The sequence below is a fragment of the Solanum pennellii genome, chromosome 1 (assembly GCF_001406875.1).
Source record: "Solanum pennellii chromosome 1, SPENNV200".
Classification (NCBI taxonomy): domain Eukaryota; kingdom Viridiplantae; phylum Streptophyta; class Magnoliopsida; order Solanales; family Solanaceae; genus Solanum; species Solanum pennellii.
The window spans coordinates 93538534-93563413 of NC_028637.1; the positions used below are offsets into that span (position 1 = coordinate 93538534).

General features: G+C 31.0%; 3 protein-coding genes across 6 annotated transcripts; 1 reads left to right on the forward strand and 2 right to left on the reverse strand.

The window, feature by feature from the left end:
* Positions 1-1128: 1128 nt before the first annotated feature.
* On the reverse strand, positions 1129-7661 carry LOC107008316 (E3 ubiquitin ligase BIG BROTHER-related-like). Of its 4 annotated transcripts, none has more exons than XM_015207297.2 (7): positions 7421-7659; positions 5972-6205; positions 5284-5892; positions 4320-4493; positions 2832-2977; positions 1446-1556; positions 1129-1359 (listed from the first exon to the last, which is right to left on the reverse strand). In XM_015207297.2, the coding sequence occupies exons 1-7, from the start codon at positions 7547-7549 to the stop codon at positions 1284-1286; spliced, it is 1479 nt and encodes a 492-aa protein (XP_015062783.1). In that variant the 5' UTR covers positions 7550-7659; the 3' UTR covers positions 1129-1283. The 4 variants fall into 4 exon arrangements, 3 of the variants coding, with proteins under 3 accessions (XP_015062783.1, XP_015062784.1, XP_015062785.1); XM_015207298.2 differs by lacking the exon at positions 7421-7659 and adding an exon at positions 6842-7386; XR_001455243.2 differs by lacking the exon at positions 1129-1359 and adding an exon at positions 2241-2360 and having other exon boundaries at positions 7421-7661.
* Positions 7662-9990: 2329 nt separating this feature from the next.
* LOC107011146 (probable dolichyl pyrophosphate Glc1Man9GlcNAc2 alpha-1,3-glucosyltransferase) lies at positions 9991-14641 on the reverse strand. Its single transcript, XM_015210520.2, has 4 exons — positions 13614-14641; positions 12645-12851; positions 12181-12418; positions 9991-10634 (listed from the first exon to the last, which is right to left on the reverse strand). The coding sequence occupies exons 1-4, from the start codon at positions 14463-14465 to the stop codon at positions 10261-10263; spliced, it is 1671 nt and encodes a 556-aa protein (XP_015066006.1). The 5' UTR covers positions 14466-14641; the 3' UTR covers positions 9991-10260.
* A 7454-nt stretch (positions 14642-22095) lies between these two features.
* LOC107009337 (FCS-Like Zinc finger 3) lies at positions 22096-23169 on the forward strand. Its single transcript, XM_015208655.2, has 2 exons — positions 22096-22407; positions 22635-23169. Exons 1-2 carry the CDS (start codon positions 22292-22294, stop codon positions 22816-22818), a joined length of 300 nt encoding a protein of 99 aa, XP_015064141.1. The 5' UTR covers positions 22096-22291; the 3' UTR covers positions 22819-23169.
* Positions 23170-24880: the final 1711 nt, after the last annotated feature.

Sequence of the window (24880 nt, forward strand, 5' to 3'; positions counted from 1 at the left end):
GGGGGGGGGGGGGGGGGGGGGGGGGGGGGGGGGGGGGGGGGGGGGGGGGGGGGGGGGGGGGGGGGGGGGGGGGGGGGATTGTATTTATAAATTAATCAATTGACATAATTAATTTTAAAAAGTGTTTAAGAAAAAATAGTGATAAGTAAAAAAAAATTGATGATGTGATGCCTACATAGTTATGATGTGGCGCTTACGTGACTATAATGTGATGAGTGAGAATGATGTTATAATCTCAAGGTGAAAAAAATCACTTAAAAATGTTAAGAAATATTTAAACACTCGTATAATTTAAGTGCTAAAGTAAGTTTTGCTAACAATTTTAAGGAAATATATATAAATTTTCTGTTTAGATTGGTGATCTTCATTGCATTTTAAAGGAACTAACCCATGTGATCGAATTTATATCACAATTAAACAGTCACAAATCAAAATATGTTAAATAATCGAACAAATATTCTAATTGAGTCATGTACTCTCTACTTGTTCAACTTTCTACTTAATAAACGTTACTCCATTACGTAAAAAAAAATGAGGCATTTGAAAGGGAGTTACAACTTGCATGAATTTAATTTTGAATAGTAAACCACATTTATCAAAACATAACGTCAATTTCTCATAAATATGACTATTCTCTAAACTATAAATAAACCTGTCTAAAATTTTATACAATATATAGTAAAATAAAATAGACAAACATATACACCTATAAATATTCTAGATATGGAGAAGACAGCCTTGAAGTTTGTTTATATTATGGCACTTTTTGTTGTTGCAATAGGTTTGTGAGACACACACACTCTCTGTCTATATATATGTAAATAATTTTCTTACAGAAAAATGACTTAATGATATTATTTTCACAGATGTTTTATATATTAAAGTTGAAGCTCAAATAGTATGTTCTACAAATGAAGATTGTGCGTGGGTGGTTCAAGGTCGTAATTGTAAACCTTATTGTGACTTTGGAGAAGTTTGTGAATGTTATATAGATAATGATCATCCTACTACAAATACAAACGTAGATTCAAATTTATCCCCAGTTTAATCTTATTTTTTTCTAAATAAATATTGTACTATGTTATTTAATAATTTTTGTATATGAGGTTCGTGAAATTGTTATTGCTCTATATCAAAATGAAAAAATAAATAAGAGAACTCTTCAACTCAATTTTACCTATATGTATCATATATTTACAATTCTTGCAGCTGTTATATTAACACAATTCAGTACAACATTTTCACCTAAATCTGTTCTATATTTACACAGTTTAGTACCATTGTTAAGAAGCTTCTGAATTCGAGACAGAACCAATCGCGGGATTCTCACAAACATTGCACCTGCAAACGGGGCAGACCCTGGAAAACCAGAAAGTAGGAAAATGAGGCACAAGCTACATCTCAAAGTACATAGTAATACGCTGAATTCTCTGAACATATCATACCGGTTTACTTCCTTAAGCCATTTATCGATACAATGCATGTGATATTCATGGCGGCAAGGGAGCACCCTCAGTTTGTCTCCCTCCTCGTACTCAGCCAAACAAATGTGGCACCTACAAAAACATAGTACAGCTTATTAATACAGAGTATATAATCTTTACCCAAATTCATTGTCATGGCTGAATTTTGAGGCTGTCAAGCTGTTTATGTTTTTGCCCCTTGAAGTTCAAACAGAAAAGGTTAAAGACTACAGAACAGAAAATACTCCCATCAACACTACTATATGTTTTAAGTATCTGTTACTATTTATTGTTTCCTTATATCTCAATTATTGCATTGTTTTTGTTGTAGTTTCTTCTCTGTCACTATCTGTTTGTTTTTGTTATTATCAGTTGTTTCTCCTACTTCCTTTACTTCTTATTCAGGGACTACTTTGGATTTTCTTCTCTAAGCTGAGGGTCCATCGAAAACAGTCTCTCTACCTCCGATGGTAGGGGTAAGGTCTGCGTACAGTCTACCCTCCTAAAACTCCACCTTGTGGGGACTACACTGGGTATGTTGTTGTTGTTGTAACATTACTTGATGCTTAAATTACATCTTTGAATCTGCAGAAACTTCTGGAAATGGAAAATTCGGTGGGGACTGAAATTTTAGCTTTGAAATATGGCTACCCCAATCTAGTGATCATAAGGGCAAGGTCCAAATATAGTTGAAACTTGCAAATAACTGATCAAGAGAGATTCTTCAGTTATAAAGAACCAGATAGAGCCTTTGATAGATGATAGAGTAATGGATACTCGTCAAAACAAACTGGGAGGATAGCTCGTAACCCTCAAGCCAAGAATCTTCATGATGTTGGTAGTAAAGACTGAAGATTGCCCAAGGATCAAAAATCCAGCTATGCTTGTGTCTAACAGCTGGGTAAAAGATAGCTTTATTAGATCCCATTACATCTAAACAAAGAGTCAAATGAATCCAAAGAGGGAAATTTATGTGTCAAATGTTTAAGAACAATTATTAAGAGACCATTTTTATTTTTATAAGTATTTCACAAGCATGCTAGCTAAAGCCATAATTCATGCATGATGATACTCTGAATTTGATTTTCCTAACAAATCCAAATTAATAACAAACTACTGCAGTAGGAGACTGGAGAACCGTAGAACTGACAATATACATGAACAACTTTCTGTTCTTTATCTTTTGCTTTCTCCGACTTCTTTTAATCTCTTTGTTTTCTTTCTCTTCAGTGTTCAGCTACCAAAGCGGAAGACTATTATTTAGAGGGGAGGAGGCAGTGCAAATTACTAACTGCTAACGTATATACCTTAGGAGGCAACACAACTGAAACATGCATATCAACTATTCAAGTAGTTAAGAAGACATACTGTTGGATATCAGTGGGAGCATTGTCTACAGCTCCTAACTTCTTGTGAGACTTGACAGGAAATGAGTCCACAACAGAATCTGGAGCTGGAAGCGAGAGCGTAGATAGCGAAAGTGTGAAAGATTGTTGATGGATCTCATCGAGGACCTAAAAAAAGAAACCAAGCCATATCAGCTCAAACTATTGCAATCACATAATAAGGCAAGGGTAGATACCAGAAAGCATTAACAGGTCACAAATTATTGAATGAAAAAAATCAGTAACCGTGAACACCTCATTTCTTTAGCCTTCAATCTTGAAAGTACATTCATTCTGTATCCAGTATATCCCTCTCAATCTCCATTCTCAAAAAAAAAATATCTCTCTCAATCTCCATTCTCAAAAAAAAAATATCCCTCTCAATCTCTCTGTCTATAGTACACTTTTTTTTTTGCAACTGGTAACTTTAGTCTATATATCCATAGGTATACTACAATAAAAGTGTAGTTCCCCTTCAAAAGTTTTACAACTTACAGAATAAAAATAGTCTTTTAAGCAGGCACTATGCTATTAGTGTTGAACAATGTAAAAAAGATTCTTCTCGGAGAAGGTGCTGAAGACTGTAAAATTAACATTCAAGCTTGCACTGAATCCAAACTTTGGTCTCTGCGATTAAGGAAATTGGCAACAACAAGTGCCTTCGGAATAGCAAACTATGCAAGTTGGATTATTCACGCTTTCAGCTGGAATTATTATATAGGGTTCTTAATACTGGATAAACTGATGTCAAGCATTTCTACTATGCTCCTAGAGTTTTGTTTACCCTTGGTGATCTATCACCAAGAAAAAATGCAGATGCAAAGTTTCTTTAGGACGGATTAACAAACATCCAGCAACACCGATCAATTAAGGAAAAAAAATCTCCATTCTTTTTTTCCTGGTTTCTACCGGTGTCCGATACCTCCAATCAGTAGTCAAGAAAAAAATATACTACACAACACAACTTCCTATTTTTAAAATAATTAGATAATGGAGCACGGCCAAACCAAACAGGTTGATTCACAAAAGGGACAAACTCTTATAGAGGAAAGAAGATCTCAACCAAAGATTAGTAAACGCCTAATTAGATCTATTTTATTCTAGTTCAAAGACAAGCCAATTCCCAACTTGCAGTCCAACAAGGAGGGCTCTTACATCCCTCAATCTAGAGTTAGACATACTCCATTGTCAAAAAGCACGAGCTGATAGATAACAGCAACTTGTCTTGTTCCTTTGTCTTGTTCCTTTCTTGTTTCCTTCCAAGTGTTTATATGGAAATAACAGTAAACTTGACATCCTCAAAATCCACAAACAACATGAGAGTTCATTGTAATATATCTCCTGAATGTGACTTGAATAGGGAAAAGGAAGGATGCATAATATGCATAGAGAATATTCTTAAGTTGTCATTCCTAACAAAAAATACCCACTACAATTTGAAACTTAAGGACATTAGATGCTGGAGACATACCTCAAATAAGGCCTCAGCTAGTATAATTATTCGTGAAATACTTGCAAGGGTACTGAACTCTTCAGTTGTAAGTAATGGTTCACACGAACATGTACCATCAGGATGAAGGCCTGATGAGCAAAGATTTTGTTGTGGAACTCGGTTACCAAGGCCTTCAAGACCTCTTTCAGATATCTGTATATGTAATACAGATAGGTTATTGGGATTATCATTAATGAATTATAGGCATGAAAAATAAAAAGAACATAAGGAAGCATGATATTAAACGCCTCAAAAGAGAGGTGATATAAGTGCCAAGTAGTCCGTATTTGAAAGTAGACTCACGATGCTACAATGACTAAACATAAAGTTAAGATGCATTTTGTGCTCATAGAAAGTTGTAGAATTATAATTACACATTTATGCAAACACAATTTTATTTTATTTTTTTAACAAAAGAGAGACTTTTTTGAATTGTTGCCATAAGCACCTTTGGTTTTCTCATGTAAGACAGCATGTCCTTAATAAAGAAAGATGTACATGGAAAAAGAAAGGGAAACTTAGCTGAGACCAATGTTTTCTTAAGATATTCTACTGCGACTAGTGGAAAATATATTTAAAAAAACGATATTAAACGAGACAAAATGCAAGTTAACATCTGATATAATATAGTGCGTGAAACATAAATATGGATGATATGCCTAGATAATCAAGCTTTGGTTAGTGTGAGTAGACTAATAAGTATAACATAAGAGGGCAGAAAATAATTAGCCATCATAACAGAGTAACAGACCAAAACCCCTACAAAGAAGACTAGTGCATTTACCTTCTCCTGATATAATTCACACTCATTATGATCGAAAAATGTGCTTTTAAGTTAAACATGCTCTCTCTATATATAAAAATAAAATAAAATGCAGGGATTGCCTATATCCACCTCAAACAGTCAAAAACATTAGTAGCAGAAGAGATCTTGATATATTACCTCAGATCTTGTTGTTTGTCTTTGTTCACTTCTGCGATAATTCCCACCAGCCCCATAACCAGAATCAAATCCAACCCCATCATAATGGAGATCACCATTCAAATCAATTAGCCATCTGTCACGAGATCCTACATCATCAGCATGACCAGTTGCGAAAACAATGGTTGGAGAATCACTATGCCTTCTTAAACTGCGTCTTGATATAGCATCCCAAAAGAGCCTCCTACTGTTTCTTCTTGTTTCTTGACTACCTATATCAGCAATGTTACTAGATAACATGTTGGAAGAGATACTCACCACATCAACATGTAGCACATCTTGAGAGGAGTGTACTCCAAGTTCACTATCCAGCAAAAGAAATCCTGAACCTGAAGTTGTTGCTTCTTCAGAGGTATCACCCTCGAGAAATTGATGCCTTGGTATAGAATCAGAAGTAACAGAAATGGATCCAGAATCAGAACTTGACTCAATATGCACATCTCCGTGATTCTCCATTGAATCCCCTTGTGAACATGAGCTTCTGCACTCTTCTGGAACAGTGTGAGAGTCTTCAGTATTCAAGCGCGTCAAAGATTCAGTACTAACAGCTGCAGCCAAGCTGTCTCTAGCCTGTGAAGAGACCGATTCTTGAGATGGTTGTTTCCATTTACAGTATCGAGTGGAAGTTATGAATTAAATAAGAACTAACCTGGTCAGATATTGAATGTTTTTCATTTGAAATGCATGTATTATTGATGTTCACTTCGGCATTTGTCAAATTATATTCAACAAAAGCATCATGACTAAGACCACTAGTGCTTTCTGATGAGGATTCTGTCTCAGGTTGAGTAGCATGACCAACTTCTGAACTAAATGTTGAAGAAGATTCTGCTATAGAATTCCGAGAAAAATCACCAACCAGAGGTTGGGGATAATCTTCAAGCTGTACAACATCATCATATCTCAATTTCAAATTTAAGGATGAAGATTATAGGGTAGGTAGAACTTGATATTAAGATTAAGTCAGCATGACGAACATGTAACATAACATATGATGTTCTACTGGACCCTAATAAAGGGAAATATATTATTACACATAGCAATAAACTTGAATTGCCTGCACGCAGTTCAAAAGCAGTAAAGTGAGTGCAAATTTGTTCAACTGAGGCGATACTTTTTTCTCTACTTCAACTCTTCCTTGAGCAATACAGCCTTTTAAAACATATTAGCTGCCTCTTTTAATCAGAGAAGTGAGCATGATACTTACAAGCTCCTTACGCGAATGTTAACGATGCACCATTAAACAATTTACGACCTTAAAAAGTATGTAGAAGTTATAACAACAAAAGAAAAAACTCATAACAGCATAGTACAGAAGGACCGAACAAATACAAAATGCATGATACTATAGCTGCACCACCACTTGTTAAAGCCTGCTCACTACAACTTCCACAACTTTGGTAATATAAGAGATGAAATACGTTGAACTGGATTAAGAGTTTTAGTTTCTTGTAGGAAATGTAAAAGACATGTCAAAGCTCAAAGAGACTTTCTATAGCTAGAGAGCAACAATGAATACCATTCATTAAGCATCTATTTTCCAAGCACGAAACAGTTCAGGCGCGCTTTATCCCATTTACTTAAGTTCAACAAAAAAAAATACCCTTTGTTAGATATCCTAGTAAAATCTCCATCCATCACAAATGAATTACCAAAATGCAAAAACCAAAAACAAGCCCATTATCACCAATTATTCACCACAAGAAAGAAAGAAACAGAGCCCATTTAGGTTCATTACACCATTCCCAACTGAAAAAAACAAATGAGATGCATAGTGACCACAGAAACACAAAAGTCAACTCTGGACTTGAGACTTCACTATTGGTAAATCAAATAAAGACGATAACTTTAAGGAAGTAACAAAAATACCCAAGAAAGTAAAGGGGAAAAAGAAAAGAAACAAATTGAAGCAACCCCTTTTGACCATGATCAACACCTTGTTACTAGAATCAAAATTATCAAGAATACAACACAGATAAATCATACAACAACTCAAATAGTGCACCCCAAAGCCCAAAAACAACAAAAAAGATTACTTTTTTTTTTCTTCTGAAATACACATTAATATAGAAAGGTGGATAAAGATCAAGAAAAGTACCTCATGGTCCAACTGAGAAGTGGATGCACCACCACAGAAGAAAGAGGAAAGTTTGAGCTTGCTCCGTTTAGGTCTTGACCCTGACCCTGACCCGGATGATGATCTTATACGACTGCTACTGGAACCCATAATTGTTGTGGAGAGTAATATTTTTTTGTTGAGAAGTTGAAATACTAATGAAATTGAAGATGAGCTTATAAATAAATCACCAAAATTCTCTATTTCGGCTGTTTGCTGCTCTCTTTTTTCAATACATAGGATAAAAGGAAAAAAAATAAATTATTTTTATAGTGACAAGTAAAAACGAAAGAAAGGAGCATCATTTAATTTGGCCATCAATTTAAGTCGTTCAATATAGGAGGGTGAAAAATCGAATCAATCGATAAATCAAATAAAAGAAATTATTGGATTATTATTATTGAGTTATTAGATTATTGAGTTTTTAATGAGTTTTATTGTTGTATTGGTTTGGTATCGGTTATTGGATAAATCAATAATCTAATAAGACGGTAATAATTTATTATTTTATCCTTCCTAACTATTTAAGAATTTAACTTATTATTAGACACGATAATTATATTAAATTATTAGTATTCTACCAACTTCACACTAGATCGCTTTACTAGTTTTTACAGCTTAGTCAAAATCTAAAGATTAAAGTAGGGGGCTCACAATTGCAGCTATTTGATTTTAGTTTTAGTTTTAGTCTTGTTGAACTACTTTATTTTAATTTTAGTTTGTAATTGTAGGTTGTAGCATTTGCAAGTTTGTAAAGGTCCGTAATTTGATTAACATAAAAATTTCATACTATAATTTGATGGTAATATGTAATTATAACATTCGTAATATATTTCTCTTATTGATGCAATTTCTCATTATCTTTCTTGTTTAACTATATAATGCATTTAGAGAAGTGATAAGACATGTAACATTTTATGGACATTTTTTTATTGGGTAAATCAAAAACTGATAGATCGATAAACCAAAAATCAAAATATCGTATTAGTTTGTTATTGGGTTAGTATATTTAAAAATAAAAAATCAATAAATCAACCGATATATATAAAACCAAATTGAACCGATTAATACACGCTTCTAATTCAATATATATATAATCTTCAAAATCGAATAAGTAAAATTGAACCGATAGAATATTTATTTAGCTTGGTTAGTTGTTTTACTCATCAGAGGCTAAATTGTTTATTTTGAAAGAAAAAAAAAAAGAAGAAAAGATCCATTGATTTCTTAAATTATAAATATTTATTTTGATGTTCTTTTTCTTTTCTCTTTTACGTGACTTGAGGGATAGTTTTTTTTGTCGAGGATTGCTAACCAAATGAAGAAATGGATTTATTTAGCCATATTCAACAAAAGATAAAAATGAATGATATGTTGATCGTTGATTATTAAGTAAATAAAAAGGAAATTATGTGTGATGATTTGGTCTTGGCAGTTTTCGAATGAGAAACTTAGGGATTGTTCGATCGTTGGGTAATTAATATAATGTTTGGTAGTTTTTTAATTATGTTATATAAAATTTAGATAGTTAATTACATTTTATTATACTACATAAGAATATATTAGGTATAAGTTTTGTTGTGGAAAACATGGTGCATGTATTGGTATGAAAGAGCCAAAATTTTCAATTAGTGAATTATGAATTGGAGTACAAATTAATAGAATGTTACTTCTAAGTTAGGTTTGCTATGGAATTGAGCAAATGTTACATAGAAACAATTTTGGATGTTTTTTCAAAGTTTAATTCAATAAAAATATTGTTTCGTGGATCACATGTCTAATATAACATTATTTATTTTAATACACATAACATTGCATTATTTTAATGTGTATAAGTTTTCTCAAATTTAAATTAAAAATAACTAGCAAAATCATAATATTACTTCAATCAAAATAAACTATAATCTTTTTAAAAATATACGAATAACTTTAAATTATCCATATATTTATTTATTTTTTCTTTTTTTTTTTTAACTAGGCCTAAGATTGATGTCATCTTAAATGAAGATCAAATGAAAAGACAAAACTTTTTTTTAAAAAAAAAACTGATAAAGATCAGAGATATGTTTTTATGGGGTCAATGCGATATAGCAGCATGACTTATGAGAACTTCTGTTTTTATTTTAATTTTTTTTTTTTGTAAAATAGGATGGATGAGAAATGGTATAATTAATTAAAATGTTTCATACTTGTTCCAAATTGACTATCCAACAAAGAACCTAATATTTTATATGTTTTAGTTTGATAATTTTGGTCATTATCAAGGAACTTATTGCCAGATTGTTCAAGTATATTCCTTTAAAATTGAATTTTAAAATTAAGAATTTCTTTTGTTTATTTAAAAAATATTCATTTGTAGAATAGGACCTTGGCTTGTGGATAAGCCCTACTAATGGCAAGTGTATATATAATAATAATAACAAACAGAGTAAAAAAACACAGCACAAAACGAGGAGAGCAGTTCTTTTTTGGTAAAAAGGAATAAACATATTAGGATTAGTTTGAAACTTCTTCAACTTTTTGGAATGTGCATATAAAATTAACAACTATGATACAAGTTAATTAGCATCTAATAAACATTTGGTATTCAGATTTAAAGTTTCTCAAAACTGTTTACACAAAAGCCGATCTAGAATTAGCATTTTAGCTATTACATGAATCCAATGCAAAACCCTGCTCTGATAACTTCTCTTTTTGAGCCGAGGGTCTATTAGGGGTAAGGGCTCTACTTGTGGGATTACACTGGGTATGTTGTTGTTGTAGCTACATGTATCGAGTTCTATCTCTTGTATATATAAGTAGCTGCTGGTTGTATTTGAAAGCTACCTGTGTTTATGACACTTGACAATCTGCTTCAACTGCCAGATCCAAGAGTACATCATTCCGAATGCACAATATATGCTGATCATCATAAGAGGCATGAAAGGAAGCCTCTCAGCAAAGATAATAGGATGAACGAATTGTCCATATATCTCAACGGCCACGAGACCTAGCAAGTATAACTTCCCAAACCATCCAACGATGAACCTCGTTTTGTTATATCTTGTCTGTTCACTTTCAGCTGCTTTTCTATTAGTTGTTGTAAAATGAGAGGAGAATGCAATCCACATCAGTGTAGCATGTAAAAGCAGTAAGAGAACCTTAATTGGATACTCTTGGGCTTCAAATAACAACGGGAATAGAGAATAGCAGGACACTGCATGCACAGAAGGGTTCACATGTTAGTCTCTGGAAATAAAAGTTACAGATGGTATGTGACCAGATAAAGAGGAAGGAGGAGGAGAAGCAACATCACAACGATAGTAGTAACAAAAATAGCATACAAAGGAAGAATTCAGTAGTGTAATCTGCAAAAATTTCAAGAGCCCCCAACTAAATAAGGATAATTTTGAGGTCGGACATGATAAACCTGAGGCACCGGTGTAAAAATGGATAGCTCAAAACACACTATAACAAACCTAACCAACATACACTAAGTATTGAACGTATGAGTTTTACTTACTGAGCACTTCCATTAATACAGTAACTGATGGAACAATACTAAAACTAATGTGTTTTTCCATGTTACAGTGGTGATTCAGTTTCGAATTTCTGAAGAATCAAAGGACTCCTAGCCAATCGATAGCTCACCTATATCTTCTATCTAGGGAAAAGGAAAAGGAAATGATGCAACTTAAAGCTGGTTATTTCGGGTAACCTCGTGCAATTAAAACTCACAGGTATAATTCCTGCAACATAATAGCGACATCAAAATGGAGGATCAAAATGTTGTTAATGATAGGATAGAATCATAAATCTTTTGATGAAGAGAATGAAACTGGTGTCAACCTGGTCTTAGGATCGTTTAATGTGATTCTACTAGCTCAAGGATTCATGGTTGAAGACCATTTGACTATAGTGTTTTACCCGCACATACCAAAAATGGCCGATTTAATTGTACTGCAGAATAGAAGAATCTGTTGAATCCTCTCCGGAGTTCTAGTCCAAGTAGATTAACTAACAAACTCTCATGTTAACTTTCACTTTAATAAACCTTTATTTTATCCTAATAGTTATAGGTCTCTCAATAACTTCTCACAAAAGAGCAGTTACACCAGAAAATAGGAAAAGCTTTCTGCGCAAAATCAATCTTAAACATCAAGGACGTTAGAAAAGTCGTAGATATTTTTGCATTAAAACCAAAAATGGGGATTTAAGTAGACATACAAATCATGTATGCCACAACCTGGTTTAATACCAAATTCTTCTTGTTGTTTTCTAGATTAACCAAACACTTGTACATTTCCCAGTGGAATTTGATTGTGAAGCCTAGTAATTATGCAAGGTATAACTGATTCATCATGGTAATGATAACAGCATTTTTGGACAATATGTTTTGACTAATTGCGGTATCATGATGCTTTATGAGATGAAATAATGACATTAATAATAGAATGGTGCTTGAAAGCAACACCTATTTCCAACTGAAAGAGCTCTGATTTTTGTATGGTCATGTAAAATGAGCAATTCACAGCAAAAATAAAATACAAGAACATAAGAAACACAAATTACGGAACAACTTCTAGAAGATGATAGCAAACAGAAGAGTGACTGAACTATACAGAAAGATATAAATATGAATTTTCTGCAAATTTAGATGGTAAAAGACTTATCACATAAATCATGTTGTGATACAAATTCAGGCCTTCCAGATGACTTTGAGAGGTCAATCACCACTAAAAAGTGAGTAAAAAGTGAATTACCTATGGACAAATAGAAATAGTGTTTTGCATCTTCCACACTTTTCAACGAAATGATGGCAAGGGGAATCACAAAGTGAAGTGAAGCTTTCTCATGGACATGCCAGCCAAACATAAAGCCGCATGTGTAAGCATAGGCTATCCATCTAGTAATCATCCTTGGTTGGGGATCTTTCCAAGCCTTTATAAGACATGGAGCTATTGCAAGTAAAACAATACTGAAGGTAACCATGGGGGTGACCTGCAATATATAGAGGCCCGTGTAAGCATGGGCTGTTCACAAGTTCTCTAACTAATATTATTTGCTGAAAGGTAACTCCTTTTATCATGTTTTATCTCAAAATAAGGTAACTCTTTTATCATGCATTTGAATTTGAAGATTCCTACTCAGTGAGCTTAAAGAAGTTATTGTCAAAAAGCAAGACACGCAACATATGTTAGATGACCAGATGAATGGGTATGCTTACTCTAGGTAATACAGCAAAAGGAGAGGAGTCCCCAACTAGTCCACCAGTGAATGAAGCTGTCGGTGTCTGGACGCTGAAACCCATTTTCACAAGCGAAAATGCTAACACTTTATCGAGAATTATATAGAACACCCAGAAGTTCGGAGCCCAGTAAGCATGACAGAGTCCTCGACCAAATGGAAACATTCGATGGAACACTTGTTGTATCTGCGACAGGATTGAAAGCAGGTGGCAAATTGTCAGGACTTGATAGTAGAGCACACAGGCAACGAATTTCATACTTTATCATACCATTCAATAAACGGAAACAACCACTTTGATCAGCCAAGGTTAAATTTGAAACAAAGGTTATCTAATTGCCGGAGATTTAAGCATCATCAGCAAACTGGCTAAAAGAATGAAAAGAACAAGATAATAAAACTTAATAAAGTACATTTCAGCCATAATCACAATGTTTCTACAATTTTGTTACTAGCTAGATGCAACTCATAACATTGGAGCAATTTTTATTAATATTCTACGAGCCTCAAAGTCTTAATGGAGCTACATGGTTTGTGAGGATTCATACAGATGAATCCAACTATCCTTTTTTCTTTTTCAAGATGAAAGACATTTCATTAATAGAGAGAACTACTGCAAACAGCAAAACAAGAGACTACTGTTTTAGTTTTACTCCCAAGGAAACCAACCACATTGAGATTGAAGGATTGTTTGTTGTTGTTCTAAGACTAAAAATGTCATCTTAATTATAGACATATTGGTAAAAATATCCATGCATAAAGTTAGTGAAGATAAAATATCGACACATTCTTGATGAACTAAATCTTTCTGCCAGTGAAAACAAGACAATAGAACATGAGTAAATAACATCTAATTTTACATGTGATTCAAATAGGGAACTAACTAGAGAATCAACTGAGACAGAACTAAAGATCAGAACTTTCAAATGCAGAAAAGAGCAAAATTTACCTGTCCATGATACAGAAAAGGCCCATAAGCAGCAGCAAAAACAGCCACAACTGCACTCCCCATAATACTCAATTTCCCAAACCCCCTAATCAACCCACCCCTGCAATAATGCCTCAACAAATAAACAAAATAAACAGGAGCAGCAACAGCAAACAAATGCTTAAAACACAACAAAACTGCAAAAACAAAACCACCTAACAAATCCTTCCCTTCCTCCAAATCTGAAAGAGATATCAAAAGAATCCCCAAAAGAAACCCATTATACTGAAAATGCAAATGGTCCACAATCATCAACCCAGGCGAATAAATAACCAAAACCCAAATCAAAACTCTCTCTTTATACCCCAAATTCCGTGTCAATCTATAAATACCAAAAACCAACACAAAATCAGATACTATAACAGTAAGTCTTTGAAAAAGAATTGTGGGTTGTGATTTGTAATTGAGACCTTGCTGAAGATGAACCATAATGGGGTCCACAAGGGAGGCAAAGAAAGAAAGAAAATGCTCGAAATGAGCAAAGAACGGAGGATAATCGAGGGTCCATGGACTTGTTTCGTCAGAGTACCACTGAGAAAGAGGAAGGGAGTGAGTTATAGCAAGCCAATTACGGTGGACTTCGAAATCTGTGCTGTGATAAGCTGGGATTAGAAGGAACTTAATGCATGTGGCTACAAGGGAAACCCATAAGATCTCTGTGATGGGTCTGTTGGGTTTAGGTTTTGGGATCGGCGTTTGATCGGAGTGGTGTTTGTGGTGGTTCTTTGGGGGTTTCATGGCTTTGGGCCGACGGCGAAGTGGTGTTTGGGGTTGAGATTTGAGCGGAGGGGAGCTTGAAGAAGAAGGTGACATGTCAGCAATAACACGTCATGGATTGTCCAGGTCATCATCTAGCTGGCTTTGTCGTGTTGGGTCGGGTCGTTCGGGTTATACGTAGGCCCAATTCATCGATGCATAATTTTGGGTCCAATCCATGCCCATCTTTAAATCAAACTTTTGTAAAAATTGACTCTTTTCGGGATAATCTTTAATTTTTATCCTCAAATTTGTTGCCATGTGGAATTTTTTTAAAAAAATTGAAAAAAAATACATTTTACTCTATCATCATGAGACTAGAATAATATGGTATGAACATATATCACAAAAAAAAAGTTATTTGTTAGTTTTTCAATATTAATGACATAACTTGTTATGTTTGTTTATAGCATGATTATAGGTCCAATAATACGAAAAATATAAATACATGACTCATAAAGACCGATCACTCTTTTATTTTTTTACTCAGCTTACTTTATTTTGACTCGACTAAATTCATCTCAATACCTAATTTGAAACTCATGCATTGAAGTCATCTACATCAGCCAGCTCTAACTTGCACTATCCTAACTCTTTGGGGATTGGTTGCTTTTGTGTAATGAAAAGCAGCTGGATGAAAGTGACAATTTGTCACAGTTTATTGGGTGAGATACATGTTTAATCAATATTTATATTAATTTCACATATATTATTATAAAATAAACTAAATCACTAATTTTTAATCTTGAATCCTTATCTCAATATGAGTGGCATTTGATGTCAACATATTTGAGTCATCAATACTACAAAACATATCTTCTTATCATCCAACATATTTTCCATCATGAAAAATAATAATTGAGTGACTATTGTTCTATAAAGAAAACTTCTTTCTTCCTCCTTTAATATATTATATCAGCGTAATTTTATAAGTGAAATCAGCAGCGGATTTAGAGTTTCTTAGTTATGAGTGTTCAACTATTTGTAATTTAAAGTTGGTAACAAAATGGATGCTCAATTTACATATTCATACAAATTATATTAGTACTGTCTCCAAATGTAATGGGTGCTCAAGCACCCATGCACTTGAACGTGCATCCGCCACTGAGTGAAATTTGAAAAAAATGATATTATCGATATAAATTTTATCTTTTATCTTGTGAAGGTACCAAGTTAGACTACTATTAAAATATTCTCAATTTTTTTTTTATCTTTAACCACAAATTATTAAAATGCGCTTTTTTCTATTTTTGATTGGTGCATGATTCTTGTATATTATGGTTAACATCTTTTCTTGATTTGAAAAAGTGCATATATAAGTCCAAAGCTAGCTCGAGACTTATCTAAAAAAAAATAAGGTCGAAATTAATTCATGTCTCGTTTTCACTGTATTTTAGTAAAGTACCTCAAACGCTCTACTAATTACAAAAAACTAATTTTTTTAATTTAGAATTGTTAATTATATCCACATTCTATGGTTGAAAGTATTTCCAAGACATAATTAAGGTTTTTTTTTTTTTGGGGTGGGGAGCAAGCCAAAATAGTGAATGTAGACATTTTTGTTCTTTATAATCAATACTAAAATCCAAAATGGAATGAATTATAATGTTTGGATCCATATCATATACATCCTTGTAGGATAAATAGTATATACTTTTTTTTTAAAAAAAATTAAGAATATATGATAAAGTACTTTTTTTTCTCTTTCTAATAAAGGTAAAAAGTACTTTGTAGGGTCAATATCTCTTACGAATAATATGTGCATGATGTATGGGGTAAAAAATGGACATGATATGTGGGTGAGTCAAGAAGCAAAGGGTGATAAGAAGAATAGGTAGAGTATAACTCAACGAAAAAGATAATTGAGGATTGATTTTAGAGCATGATGATTGAGTTTGTTTGATTCCGAAAACATGAATCGGATATCAGGTTATGATTGATCAAAAATCTAAATGATGTTAAGAAGTCACTTCTTGTATAGAAGATCTCAAAATTAAGTTTTATCGATGATACTGCCAACTATCAATAAATTAGCTTTCAGGTTTTAAACATCTTATGTCTCCATCTCATGAATTTATATTTATTTATTCTATTTGATTATCTCTGTATACGAGTTCACATATTACGTATTGGACACTAATTATTAAACTATTTTAGATAAGAACATAAATATAGGAATTAAGCTTGACCTTTTAGAATGAAATGATATGACTTTAATTTCTTTTACTGTATATGTTATCTCCTTTTTTGTTGTTATTAATCAACTTTTTTAATGTCACATTCGATAGGAGAAAAATAGCATACAATACAACGACACATATATAGAAGTGGGGTAAGTAATTTTACTTCAAGACAGCTATTATTACTACGAAAATGACATTATATGTATTCGTGTTTAAAATTCGTTATTTTCGCTATCTCGTGGCATTTTTTATTTTATTTTGGATCAAAAATACTATTAAATTTTATAAATTCATAAATAAAATTATTTTTAAATCCTTATTTTATCTTTGATAAAAATAATAATTTATAGTCATATAACTATCAAAAAGTTGATTCAGATTATACTTATTTTTAAAAAAAATTGTAAATTGGGACAAAAAAATATACTCTTTGGCCGAAGAAAGGGAAAAGACATAGAGATTCCTCCCTTTAACTTGTTTCGAAAAGTCAGTTAGACACTTAAACTATTATGAGGATCTAATGATCTATTACACACATTTACTATTTAAAACTGAATTTATTTACTCCTGAGACTAGGGGTGTTCGTGGTTCGGTTATTGATTAAAATCAAAATCAAACCAATCTAGTCGGTTTTTAAAATTTCTAAAATCAAACCAAACCAAAACAGAAAAAAATAACCATCGATTTGGTTCAGTTTTTTTGGATTATTCGATTTGAAAGTAATAATTTTTTTGAGGACGTACGTATCTCTATAGAAACAAACACCAAGTACATAAACAATTTACAAAAAAGCTAATGTCGATTCAATCAAGCAATTAAACAATATTAGAGTTGTCATTACACGAACAAAGTGATTCATTTAAAAGAAAGTGTAACAATTTTATGTGAAATACAGTACGTAAAGACTAAAACAGATTGACTTGGATTTGAGATTGTGATGCTTGGGCTAAAGTTTTGGATTGAGAAATGATAAAGTTGAAGACTTAAGTAATAAAATTTAACAAAATATTTTTTAATTTATTTATGAATAATAATAAAATTTATACATCTAATTTACGGTTCAGTTTGGTTAGTTTTGCAGTTGGTTTTTAGTAAAATCAAACTCAAACCAAATAGTATCGGTTTTCAAAATTTAAAAACCAAACCTAACCAAACTAGACCAAATATCATTTTCTTAATCGGTTTGGTTTGGTTGTTAACCATAACCATGAACAGCCCTACCTGAGACGTGTAATACCACTCTCACAATTTTTGTGGTGCATTACACTCGTTGCCACATCAATGTCATGCTAGCATCGTGTCAGAAATTAAAAAAAAATATTTTTATTTTTAATTATTTTTTCTTTTGTTAAGTAAATTAAAAATAAAAATAATTTTTCGATTATTGTTCTTGGCATATATGAGTCACTTCATAACAAGGGGTATATAATCTCTAAATAACAAAGTTGAGAGGTATATCAGACTCTTTTCCCAACAAATAATGAATAAATATTAAGTAAAATATTTGAATATTCAACAAAATGTACAAGACACAATGTATGTGACATGATAAAAGAAAAACTTCATCAATTTGAAAAAATACACTCATAATGATTAGGATTTCTATATTACAAGCAGAGTTGTTATTCTGTTGACATTCATAAAGCGCAACATCACGATAACTCAAAAAGTAATTCTCTTTTTCTTTAAATTCTATTAAAAGATAAATTAATTAATCACATTTTTGAATCACTCCGATGTTGCACTTTAGGAATGCAATACTTAGCATTTCAATCTAAATCTCCCTACAATTTATTGCACTTTTAGTATGTCTAACATACAAATGATTTATTTACAATATAAAAATATTTAATTAAGATGAATTTGATATCAAAAAGACTAAATTGTATTTGAGTGTAGGTCTTCTATAATCTATACTTTCTTCAATTCACTTATTTATTAGAAAAATATTGCTTTAGTGTTTATTTTACTTATTAAATCATCTCTAGTAATAATATCTATTTAAAGTTTAATTTTGACTTTAGTGATTCAAAAAGTTCAGAAACTATTACTTAGTAATAAGAGTATAATTGTAAAGTGTAATTAATTAATTTTAATTTATTATTATTTTTATATAATAAATAAATTAAAAAGAACGAATTAAAGAGCCACACTTGAGTTCTTTACTTATTAGTTATTACTCCATAAAGTATTAAAAATCAATTGTGAAAGAATTTACAACCTTCCCTAATTCAAATACCTAATACGAGATTAATGCTCATCCTAATTCCTTCCTCATATCTCATTAATAATTTCCGTTATAATATTATAATTAGTGATATCATCAGATATTTTATTTTATCAACTATATGAATTATCCTCGATGTAAATGTGTTTCCATTTTAAATTGCATATAAAAATTATCAGTCTGAATAAAAAATCAAGAGAGTGTTGAAAACACCTATAAATTTAACAAAAATTTAAGAATATATTTCACTCATATTAAAAGATTAAAAGTATATTTAAATTTAATTAATTAAATAAAAATATTTTTAAAACTATCAATAGTTCAACCGTAAAACCCCCCCACATACTTTTAATGACCTCATTAGTTAGCTGAAAAAGAAAGCCACATTTAGGGTATGACCTAACAATATACCAAACAATAAAAATTAAATCTATTACAAGTTGTTAAATAGATGCTGATATAATGTATTAAGGTCCATAATATCTAATTATTTTAGTGTTAATTGATTCCGTCACATGCATCATATTATTGCTTCTGACTCATTTCCACCTATTCATTACAACACAATTCTTTTTTAAAAAAGATCAAAATCTGATCAAACTTGCAGACGTTTTTTCTTTTATTTTTAAAAGCCAATTATTATATTTTAAATTTATAAATTAAGCAAATGAAATCTCTCTGTCATTACGTACTTAGACTTTTTTAAACTAGAAAATTTCTAGGGAACAGAAAAAAAAAATCATTCCTCGTTTATTTATTTCATCGGAGTTGTTAACTTCTAATTACGTGTCTAATTTGTAGATTACACATTCAAGTAACCAATCAAGTGTCAGAGATTCCCTTTAATTAGTATCTCTACTTATCATACACTCTTAACTTAGTTTGCAAAAAGAGATTACTAATATATAAAGCAAACCATTAAAGTGGACACGTACTCTCGCCGTTCAGAATTGTTTGTCATGTTACAATTATCGAAAGTAAATTTAACTAATTTTTAAAGATAAAGTAGATCATATTAATTCGATATATTAAACAAAAAAAAATCAGATATTCTAAAATTATATGAAAAGTACTATAAATTACAATTTTTTGCATATTAATATGATGAAAAAATATATCTTAAAATATTAGTCAAAGTTTTTATAGTTTAACTCTAAAAATAGAAATCATAACAAAATAATATCGAACGGAAAGAGTATTACAATAAACATAGAATTAGCTAGCCCATCCATCGTCTTAAAATAGGAGTAAGATCTATTTTACATTAATTTTTTACATATCTTATTTATCAAGTTATGAGTATCTTATAAAATTAGATTCAAATGATAAATTGTGACGATGAGCGATTGACTCTCCACTTTGTTTCTTTTCGTTAATCTCCTAAATCTTTGTTCTTTCAAAAAAAAATATACTTTTACTCCGTACTCACTTACACAATTTAACTTTTAACTTTTTTATTTTTCTTAATCTGATGGTTTCTACGGACCAAACGTTTATATCTTTTTCTATAAACTACTCACTAATTTTAAAAGTTCCTTTTTAAATTTCATGCTCAACTAAGCACCAGTCATAAATTCTGAGAGAGGGAGTATCTATTTTATTTATGTTTTAATAGTGAAACAGTAATTGCATAGAATATTAAGTGTGATAAATATTATATAAAAAATAATAATTAAATACTACTACTCCATTGAATATACTAAACCTTAATACATAAGTTTTTTCCCAACCACACACACACAAAAAAAAAGAATAAGAATTTGCTCCAATGGCCAAACAAATCCTACGTGTAATTGACAGAGAAAGAGAGAGAAAGCTAAAATAAAAATTTTAAAAAAATAATTATGTGAAACAATAATTGAGATCAAAACCGTTGATTCCATTGACCTCGTTAATATTGTGACACCTCCTTATGACATAGAACATGGAATAAATCCCTCTTCAACAAATCAAAACGCCACGTGTTAAAGGGATTTTCCAAAATTTATACGATATATTTTTTCGATATAAAAAATTATCCTTCTATCTAATGATACTATTATCATACTATTATCATTTTATATGAATATTCCTTCGAAATAACTAAATTAGTTTAATGAATAGCCATCCACCAAGTTCAGTTTCGGTTAATACCTTCTGAATCAAATCTATCGCGTAAGACTCAATTTTTATGCTTCATATATTTTCTTATTTTTTCTTTTTCTACGCCACGTGTGCAGAAGTTACTGACATGATTAGGATGGACGTGTAACCGCAAATCCTTAAAATTAAATAAATTAAATTAAATAAACTGCCCGACGAGTACGGTCAGATGAATTCGGGCAGCGGGTAGACAAAGACTTTGAAAATTGAGCCCGCATGTCTTAAGATGGTCCCTTTTTGATTGGGTCCCACCAACTTCAATGTTTTTAATTGGCTCTGTTCTAATTATGGAAGGAAAAGTGGGACCCATAATGTGTTGTAATGTGGGACCCGTGGGGCCCAGTGATGACACAGCTCCAATGTGGGAGGAAAAAAAAATGACACAGCAAAAAATGGAGCTTCTCTAGAGAAATCATGGAAAAAGTCATTATTTTTTCTTTTTTCCTTTTTAGTAGTACAGTTTTATTTTTTAACATGTGCTTTTTTTTTTTTTGCTAGTTTGGTCCTATAGTTATGGTAAATTTTAACTTTATTGATAAAGATTTAATTTCTCGCAAATGAAAATGATAAGATGCTTGCAAATAAAAATACTTTGTACTACGGTTACTATGTGTACTTAAGGGAAGAAAAAAAGCATGATATAAACAAAATAAAGGAGGTTGAAAAATGATACTAGTAGATTTGCAGCAAAAAGCAAATCTCATACTAAAGAAGAGAAAAACATACACCGCAAATTGAATAAAATATCAAAGTTAATGCACTTGTCAATGATTCTCTCATATATAAGGGAACAAATTGTTAATAAAGCATTTTTTGTCCTAAAAAAAGGTACAAATTGAGAAAAAGTAGCCTTGTTTGCTGTCATAACCAAATTGGCTTATGTAATAATACTTCCTTTATTCCACCCACTGGATTATAAAAAAACAACTACTGGTTTTTCCTTTTTTTTTTCTTTTTGCTCCCTCAAGTCCTAGAAATACTATTATTAGTACTAATATTTTACTTAAGGCTCCATCAACATCCTCCGTCACAATTTATACCACAAATATTTATTTTATCGTCTCAATTTATTTGACACAAACCAGTCCTTTTAACTATTTGATAAATGATGTAGAGACCCAACTAATTTTATTAATCTATTAGCTTCTTTCTCTTGGACAACAATATAAATAATAGACTTTGGGCTTCCTTTGTCTTCCTCCCAGAATCTACTTTTCTCATTCTTCTCTGCTCTTATCAATCATTCTTCTCAATTAGATCCAGTTTCCTTCCTTACATAACAAACCCAATTTTCCACTTTTTAAATCTCTTCTAACACTAAGGAAGAAAAATGAATGCTGCACTATACTACACTGGGTGTGAAGAAAATTACCAACCCCATTTTCTTGATACTTGTTCTCTTTGCCAGAGAACCTTAGCTCACAACCATGACATCTTCATGTACAGGTTTGTGTAACTGTATTTCACCTTCTTTTTTCCAGTTCAGTCATATGAAAAGTTTAAATCATGGATCCAAACTCTGTTATGATTTATATTATATTATAACAACAATTATAACGACGGGGTGTAATTATTGTAAATCAAGAAAGATCTAGACCCCTGTTTTTATTTTTTTTTATTTTTTTGTGGAGAAAAAAGCGATCTGATGGGAGTGAAATTTGTTTTGATTACAGAGGGGATACACCATTTTGTAGCCAAGAATGCAGACAAGAACAGATAGAAATGGATGAAGCTAATGAAAGAAAATGGAAAATTGCTGCAGCAAAGAGATCTTCAAGAACAAAAACAGAGACTCAAACAACTAAAGAAACTGATTCGAATAAAGCTGTACGAAATGGAACGGTTGCAGTCGCTTGATTTCTTCGATAATAATGATAATAATCAATGAATCTTGATGATGATCAATGAAGCTATAAGCCCAAATAATAACAAATAAAAAAAGGACAGAAATTGGCTTATGATTTAGGATATCAAGTAAAAATAAGAAGTACAGAAATCTTATGTAAAGATATGATCGGAATCACCAACAGATGTGAATCCATCAAACAATTTTGTTGAATTTTTTTTCTTTTTTTTTTTTGCGGTTTTTGATTTTAAAGTTTGGAGTGTCTGTAAAAATGGGCGTCCATATATGGAATTTGAGATCTCTAGCTTTTTGTAATCTTCTGTTTCATCTTTCTTCTAATAATCTTCAGCTGATCTAAACAAGCAAAATATGAACACATTCTTAGTTAAATTTTCTTCATTTACAAACTTTATAATCACTTAATTTTATTTCATCTTTCTAAAAAGTTACTAAAACTTTATTTTTCTTCAAAACTCACTGTAACTTTGTCAAATCTATTTTATAGTCTAATATTTTTTTTTCTCTTCTAATTATTTGAAAAAAGATAATTTCTTTTTGAAAATTATAAATTATTGATTCTTTCACTTCATAGTAATAATAAATTTATTGAGTTAATAATTGTTATCTGTCAATTCAGAAATGAACAATCAATAAATGGTGATTATAGAGGGGAGTTTTATTTAAAGTTAGGTCGTTTGTTGAAAATAAAACAATTGAGTGATTAGGAAGGTTAATTACTGGAAACTAACCTTCTACACTTCTAACTCTAATTTCTGTAGAGATGATGTAAAACTTTTAATTATTATGTTAGATATTTACTTTGAAGTTTTCACAAATTTTAATTTATGTCACAAGTATTGATATTGATATTGTTACTCTGGCCACACATACAATTTGATGGGAGGTATTTTAGGGGATCCCATATTTTAGAGGCCTATAAGAAATTTTAAAGGATTGTTTAATTTGAAATTAGGATTTAGTTTTATATTAATAAAATTAAAATCAAAATCGTAATTTGAATATTTTATTTCATTTATTATCTGAGATAGGTTATTATGAAATTAGGTCTTAGGTCTAACAAGGTCTTATAAGGAATCTACCATCTCATTGACAATCAATGTGGGACTTTTGTCATTCTTTAACAGTTATCTCTATTATAATCTTAATACTACTACTAATTTTAATCAAAGCATCCATCGAATATTGAATAAATTTTAATTGGGATAAAGTATAAACCACTAAAGCTCTTTGAACCAAACATTTATTACTTTAGACTTAAATACGTATGCACATATAAAGTTATTTTACACTATGCGTTATAATAAAATTAGATTTTACTCAGTATGTGAATGTGTACTATCTAAGTACTTTCACAATGCTAGCGTAATGGGTTAGGTTGACCCACCAAAAAAAAAAGCAGAATTATTAGTGGAAAAAGTAAAAATAAATAAAATTATGACTACAAAAAGCATCAAGGGAAAAAAGATTATAAAAAATAAAAAGTTGATCATTGATTTGCATCTCTGCTTATTCACATGTGAATTGGTTCGAAGAGTATTATTATTTTTTTCCTAATCTTTTTATAGTGGAAAATGAGATTTGTCCATCATTCTCAACGCAAACAACATCCAAGTAAAAATCAACTTTATTTCTACGCGCAAAAATATTATTTTTCATTTTTATTTATTATTTTTTAAAAAAATTAAATTCTCTTTTTTATTTGTTACTTTGACATATTATGAAAATACAATAAAATTTTTCTATGTTTATTCTCAAACATTAAATATTCTTTCTTCAAATAATTTTTCAAGATATAATACTAAAACATCATTTAATAAGGATAGTTTGGTAAAATATTTATATCGATAATTATTTTCTTAATGAATGTTCTAAGTCAAAATGTGATAAATAAAAATAAATCGAGGAGTATTTTTAAATTTAATTTCTCGTTTTACTTGTTATTTTTTACAATTGAGAAAAGGCAATTCTCTTTTTTCTTTTATAGCCTAAATTTATTAACATTGTGTTAATGTCTTTGAAAAATGTAATGAGTAAAGACTTGTTTGGATTTAC

What these genes read in the sequence shown, in the direction of transcription:
- LOC107008316 (XM_015207297.2), bottom strand. Translation starts at nt 7,549, where the DNA reads ATGGGTTCCAGTAGCAGTCGTATAAGATCATCATCCGGGTCAGGGTCA. An exon ending in AACATTCAATATCTGACCAG is followed by an intron (nt 5,893 to 5,971) that starts GTTAGTTCTTAT and finishes GTCTCTTCACAG; the next exon opens with GCTAGAGACAGCTTGGCTGC. An exon ending in GCTCCCACTGATATCCAACA is followed by an intron (nt 1,557 to 2,831) that starts GTATGTCTTCTT and finishes ATGTTTTTGTAG; the next exon opens with GTGCCACATTTGTTTGGCTG.
- LOC107011146 (XM_015210520.2), bottom strand. Translation starts at nt 14,465, where the DNA reads ATGTCACCTTCTTCTTCAAGCTCCCCTCCGCTCAAATCTCAACCCCAA. An exon ending in CTTTTGCTGTATTACCTAGA is followed by an intron (nt 12,419 to 12,644) that starts GTAAGCATACCC and finishes TATATATTGCAG; the next exon opens with GTCACCCCCATGGTTACCTT. An exon ending in CTATTTCTATTTGTCCATAG is followed by an intron (nt 10,635 to 12,180) that starts GTAATTCACTTT and finishes CTGTGCATGCAG; the next exon opens with TGTCCTGCTATTCTCTATTC.
- LOC107009337 (XM_015208655.2), top strand. Translation starts at nt 22,292, where the DNA reads ATGAATGCTGCACTATACTACACTGGGTGTGAAGAAAATTACCAACCC. An exon ending in CATGACATCTTCATGTACAG is followed by an intron (nt 22,408 to 22,634) that starts GTTTGTGTAACT and finishes TTTTGATTACAG; the next exon opens with AGGGGATACACCATTTTGTA.